The sequence below is a fragment of the Chiloscyllium plagiosum genome, chromosome 32 (genome assembly GCF_004010195.1).
Source record: "Chiloscyllium plagiosum isolate BGI_BamShark_2017 chromosome 32, ASM401019v2, whole genome shotgun sequence".
NCBI classification, from domain to species: domain Eukaryota; kingdom Metazoa; phylum Chordata; class Chondrichthyes; order Orectolobiformes; family Hemiscylliidae; genus Chiloscyllium; species Chiloscyllium plagiosum.
This window is the reverse complement of record NC_057741.1, coordinates 38,089,146-38,095,462: the sequence shown is the minus strand read 5'-3', so window position 1 is coordinate 38,095,462 and position 6,317 is coordinate 38,089,146. Positions and strand designations below refer to the sequence as shown.

Here is a 6,317-nt window from a genome sequence, read left to right as displayed (position 1 = left end):
TTAGTTTTTGTTTGAGTGTTGGTGGGTTTGTGTGCTACTAGGATTTCAAGAGGTCTTAGTAGTCTGGCTGTCATTTCTGAAACTTCTTTGATGTATGGTAAGGTGGTTAGGGTTTCTGGCTGTGTTTGGTCTGCTTGTCGTGGTTTGTTCTTGAGGAATCTGCAGACTGTATTTTTTGAGTATCCGTTCTTCTTGAATACGTTGTATAGGTGGTTCTCCTCTGTTTTCCGAAGTTCGTCTGTGCTGTAGTGTGTGATGGCTCGTTGGAATAGTGTTCTGATACAGCTTCGTTTGTGTGTGTTGGGATGGTTGCTGGTGTAGTTAAGTATTTGGTCATTGTTTGTCGGTTTTCTGTATACGCAGGTTAGTAGTTCTCCGTTGTCCTTTCTTTCGACTGTGACGTCCAGGAATGCGAGCTTGTTGTCGTTTCCTTCCTCCTTGGTGAACTTTATGCCTATGAGGGTGTTGTTGATGGTGTTAAATGTCTCTTCTATCTTATTTCGTTTTGTGATGGTCAAGGTGTCATCTACTAGCGGACCCAGATTTTTGGTTTGATGGTTGATAGGGCTGTTTGTTCTAGTCTTTGCATTACCGCTTCTGCTATGAATCCTGATCACGGAGATCCCATGGGTGTGCCATTGGTTTCTTTGTAGATTATGTTGTTGAAGGTGAAGTGGGTGGGTGGTGAGGCACAGGTCCACTAGCTTCATGATGTTTTCATTGGTAATGTGATTGATGATGGTTGGTGTGTGTGTGTGATGGTCTCTTCTAAAAGTGTGGCGAGTGTTTCCTTTGCTAGGTCGATGTTGATGGAGGTGAACAGTGCTGTTACGTCGAATGAGATCATTGTTTCATCTTCCTCTATTTTGGTGTTTTTGATGATTTTTAGGAATTCCTGGGTGGACTGGATGGAGTGCTGTGACTCTTCTGCTTGGTATTTCAGTCTTGCGTGTAGTTCTTTGGCTAGTCTGTAAGTTGGTGTTTCGGGTAGTGAGACTATGGGTCTGAGGGGGTCTGCTGGTTTATGGATTTTTGGTAGTCTGTAGAATCTAAACTATAGGAGTACTTACACAAGATGCAGTGGTTCAAGAAGATACCTCACCACCTTCTTAAAGGCAATTAGGAATGAGCAACAAATGCTGGTCATATCCCATTGCTATGATTTCAGCTGATGGTAAGACCGGACAAGGTAGATCCCAGAATGAAATCTGGCTTGGTAGATCATATGTTTATTTATTGCAATTGATTGCCCTGGTCTGCCTGTCATAAACCCAGTAGTATAAACATTTCATCCATTAACAGCACAGGCTTGTGGCCAGGGAATTAACTGAAATCATGTGTCTGCTTGGAACTGAGATACTTAGGCCACTGTTCCAAATTACTTTCTGACCTTTTAAAAGAAAATCCTTCACCAAACTGACCAAAATCTATTTTCCTCTATTTTAAATTCCAAATCACAAATGATAATAACATATATGCCTTCATTAAACCACTAATATTTTTGCAAATCATACACAGGATTAACAAAGGAATCTAAATTAAAATTCTACATTTGAGCAATATCAATTAAAAAGAACATTCTAATTAAGGTCAAGTAACCAACAAATAAAAATCAAAGGTCTAAACTGTTAAACTCAATGGCTATTTAAAAACCCAGAAGTGAAGGTTGATGGAGATGAGCAGGTACCTTTGCATGATCAACAAGCAAAATAAGGCCTTTGACCACATTCATTGGCTCTCCCGTCGCTGTGAACATCTTGGCCATTAAGTCACTGTAGCCTCGGAAGAAGGTAACTGGTTTAAGCTGGACATCAAACAGTACTGCGGACATTCCAGCCAGTGACTCAAGGTCGCCCTCGCCCTCATCGGCCTTTGCGGCTATAAGAGACTCTAAACCCTGGGCTTCAATCACAACCTGCAGAAAATAAAAATAGCATGAAATCTCAAGTAGCCCTCCTGCAGAGACACCAGCAACCCGCCTTTATCCAGGCTGACATTCCCAGGGCAGTACTGAAGCACTGACAGAGGTATAGCCCTGTAGGTCAGACATTAAACCTCACAGGTGAACGCAAAAGATCCCATGACTTTATTTCAAAGAATATCGGGTTGATGACAGCCAGAGAGGTTATCATCACCATAAATAATAGAACAGGCTGGTGTCTCTTATTTACATAAAACAAAGTCTGAGGGTTGACATTTCATTCATTCCTGGGGTGTGGGCATCACTGGCTAGCATAGCATTTATTGCTCAGAGAGCAGTTAAGAGTTAACCCCATTGTTGTGGGTCATATGAAGTCCCAGACCAGATAAGGACAGCAGATTTCCTTCCCTGAAGAGCATTATTGAACCAGATGGAGTTTTAAGACAATCAACAATGGCCTCCTGGTCATCATTAGGCCTTTTTTAAAATTCCAGATTTTATTTTTAATTTAGTTCAAATTTTAATCATCTGCCATAGTAGGGTTTGAACCTATGACTGCAGAACATTAACCTGCATGGGAGTGTGGGAATCTGGATTACAGCCCAGTGACATTACCACTACACCACGGTCTCTTGCAGAGAGATCTGATGGAGGTCTGTAAAACTATGAGGGAATTCATTAGGATCAGTGTAGAGAAGATGTTTCTAATTATGGGGAGATCAAAAACATCGGGTCTTACAACAAGATGGTCAATATTAAATCCAGTCAGAAATTCAGGAGAAACCCCTACATCCAGAGAGTGGCAACAATGGGGAACTCACTCTAACATTGATCTGGCTATGCTGCTGCAGGATATTTAGAGTCTGCTCAGGTAATGAAACATTAAATTAAATTAAGAAACATATTACTGTGACTTAGGCATGCCAAGAGACAGCAAGAGAGGGCAAATTCAAATGACATTGTGTCACTTCCTGTGATGGTGTAGACTGTAGCTCATTAGCATCTTGCACAGTTAAAGATTAACCCTTATACTATCATAGCTGCCACAGTTTGAGGCAAATGGTATTGATGGCTTTATAGGAAAGTTAGAGAAACACAAGGGGAAGCAATAAACAGAAGGTCGGGGCAATGGAGTGAGGTGAAGTCAGTTGGGAGGAGGCTCATGAGGAGTACAAACACTGACAAGGGCCAGTTGGGCCAAAGAGCCAGATTCAGTGATGTAAAATCAATGCCCATTTCTGTAGCAACTCTCACCTCTGCCAGAACTACGTCTGACAAAAAGTCTGGTTCTTGAAACTCTTTGAACCTTGATTTTAATTCTGTGAAGAGGGCACATTTTGATAGGTTAAAATCGGATCCGTTAACCCTGATTTTCACCCTGTTTTACCGGCTTTCCAGCATTTCCTGCATTTATGCCAGGAATAGGTATTTAAATGAGTCCAAATGTTTTTTGGACAAAACTTTGCTTGTTCCAATAAGAAAATGATTTAACCAATTAAAGCCTTTGTTATAAAAGAATGATGATTTTGAGTTATAACATACCTGGGTAGCTTGCAGCTCTGTCTCCTGGCTGAAAATAAAGATGTTCATGTTGCTTTTTCTTAGGATGCCGGATCCCGAGTACAGAATGTCCAGACTATAGGTAGATGATGAGTCAGTTCCCTCTGAAAAACAGGAAGATTGCCCCGGTAATTCGCCCTGAATGAGCTTGGTGGAGACATGACCCACTCAGCAGGAAGCATCTAGCACCAGGGTTTCTTCTGCCTTTCTGCATTCACACTGCACCCCCCCCTCCCCCAACACTCCCATGACAACCCTTCTCCCGTACACACAAACACCCAAATACATAGATCCAATAGGAAACACTGATTCGAATGAACATAAGGAACGGGTTAGGTGAATTGGCCTTCTTGTCCAGAGATGTGCAGGCTAGGTGGATTAGCCATGAGAAATTCAGAGTTATAGGGTATGGAAGTGGGTCAGGGTGGGATGCTCTTCTGAGGATCAGTGAGGACTTGACGGGCCAAATGGCCTGCTTCCCCACTGTTGGGATTCTAATTCCATTCTAAATCCAACAGAAGTAGCCATTCAGCCCACTGAGCCTGTCCTGCTATCCAGTGCAATCATGGCTGATTGAATGCTTCAATGCCTTTTACTCACCCCATCTCCATAACCTTGTACACTACTGATAATCAGAAAGGTATGAATTGCTACGTTTAACAGACTCAGAGATTGAGCCTCCAAGTCCCTCAGTGGGGGAGAATTCCAAAGTTTCACTATCCTTAGAATAAAATTGTTTCTTCTCAGTTCAGACCTAAATCACACCATCATCCCTATTTTTGAATTGTGTCTCTTGGTTCTAGACGATCCAACCTGAAGAAATAATTTGCCAATATCCACCTTGTCTATCCCTTTCAGTATTTTGTGGCTTTTAATGAAATCACCCCACGTTCTTTGAAATTGTAGAGAATACAGAACCAGTTTGCCCAATCTGTCTGCATGTAGCGGTCCCACCACCCTGGGAACCTTTGTTGCACACCCTCTATGGCCAGTAATATCTCCCCTGAGATAAGTAGAATAAAACAGCACACAAAGCTTTTTCTAACATTCCTGACAACGTTATATTACTTTGAAAGGTGCTATATGAATGTTGCTGTTGTTGTCATACGTTTCATGTATCCTGAGTAGGCTGATGAGGAGCCAATCTTGGAGAAACGGTCATAGTTGTGGACGACAGTATCTTTTAGAACCTTCCATATCATTTCACTGAGGGATAAAATAGACATGGTTAGGAACATAGCACCATGATCAATTGCCAGTTGAGGTCTGCTATAATGTGTTTCAATATACAGCAAATTTACTTATAGATCATAAGACAATGAGACGTAGAAATCAAAGTAGGCCATTCAGCCTGTCGAATCTACTCTACCATTCAGACCTTGGCCGATCTGATAATCCTCAACTCCACTTTCTTGCGTTTTCCCTACAACCCTGATTAAAAATTTATTTCAGCCTTGAATAAACTTAATGACCCAACTTCTACATCCCTTGGTGGTAAAGAATTCCAAGATTCACTCCCCTCCAAGAGAAGAAACTCCTCCTTATCTCTATCTTAAATGTCCAACCCCTTGTCCTGAGATGATGCTGTCTGGTCCTAGAGTCTCCCACAAGGGGAAACAACCTTTCCACATCGATCCTACAGAATCTTGTATGTTTCAATAAGGGCATCCTGGCGTGTTAGTTTCTTACAGCTGTCAAAAGTGGTAAATCATTATTTAAATTTTCATTTTGTTAGTTAAAAATATTGCTGAGAAAAGACATATTTTGTTAAAGATTTTCATCCTGCGCATGATAAATTAAACTGCATTTATTTCAATGCAAGAGGCCTAACAGGGAAGGCAGATGAACTCGGGGCCTGGTTAGCAACATGGGACTGTGATATCATAGCAATTACTGAAATGTGGCTCAGGGATGGACAGGACTGGCAGCTTAATGTTCCAGGATACAAATGCTACAGGAAGGACAGAAAGGGAGGCAAGAGAGGAGGGGCGTGTGGCGTTTTTGATAAGGGATAGCATTACAGCTGTACTGAGGGAGAATACTCCCGGAAATACATCCAGGGAAATTATTTGGTTGGGACTGAGAAATAAAAAAGGGATGATCACCTTATTGGGATTGTATTATAAACCCCATAATAGTCAGAGGGAAATTGAGAAACAAAATTGTAAAGAGATCTCGGTAGGGGATTTTAACTTTCCAAACATAGACTGGGACTGCCATAGTGTTAAAGTTTTAGATGGAAAGAAATTTGTTAAGTGTGCACAAGAAAATTTTCTGATTCAATATATGGATGTACCTACTAGAGAAGGTGCAAAACCTGACCTACTCTTGAGAAATAAGGCAGGGCAAGTGACTGAGGTGTCAGTGGGGGAGAACTTTAGGGCCAGTGACCGTAATTCTATTAGTTTTAAAATAGTGATGGAAAAGGATAGACCAGATCTAAAAGCTGAAGTTCTAAATTGGAGGAAGGCTAATTTTGACAGTATTAGGCAAGAACTTTCAAAAGCTGTTTGAGGGCAGATTTTCACAGGTAAGGGGACAGCTAGAAAATGGGAAGCTTTCAGAAATGAGATAACAAGAATCCGGAGTTAGTATATTCCTGTTAGGGTGAAAGGGAAGGCTGGTAGGTGTAGGGAATGCTGGATGACTAAAGAAATTGAGGGTCTGGTTAAGAAAAAGAAGGAAGCATATGTCAGATATAGACAAGATAGATCGAATGAATCCTTAGAAGAGTATAAAGGCAGTAGGAGTGTACTTAAGAGGGAAATCAGAAGGGCAAAAATGGGACATGAGATAGTTTTGGCAAATAGAGTTAAGGAGAATCCAAAGGGTTTTT

The 6,317-nt window shown here is 41.3% G+C and overlaps 1 protein-coding gene across 1 annotated transcript in view; it reads right to left on the bottom strand.

Moving 5' to 3' along the window:
• Positions 1 to 6,317, bottom strand: part of LOC122539515 (microsomal triglyceride transfer protein) — a 63,097-nt gene that overhangs the window by 13,976 nt on the left and 42,804 nt on the right. The window contains exons 13-15 of the mRNA XM_043674459.1: positions 4,590 to 4,687; positions 3,464 to 3,585; positions 1,688 to 1,915 (exon numbers count right to left, since the gene is read on the bottom strand). Coding sequence (XP_043530394.1) covers positions 1,688 to 1,915; positions 3,464 to 3,585; positions 4,590 to 4,687 — 448 coding nt within the window. The remainder of the gene's footprint in view (positions 1 to 1,687; positions 1,916 to 3,463; positions 3,586 to 4,589; positions 4,688 to 6,317) is intronic.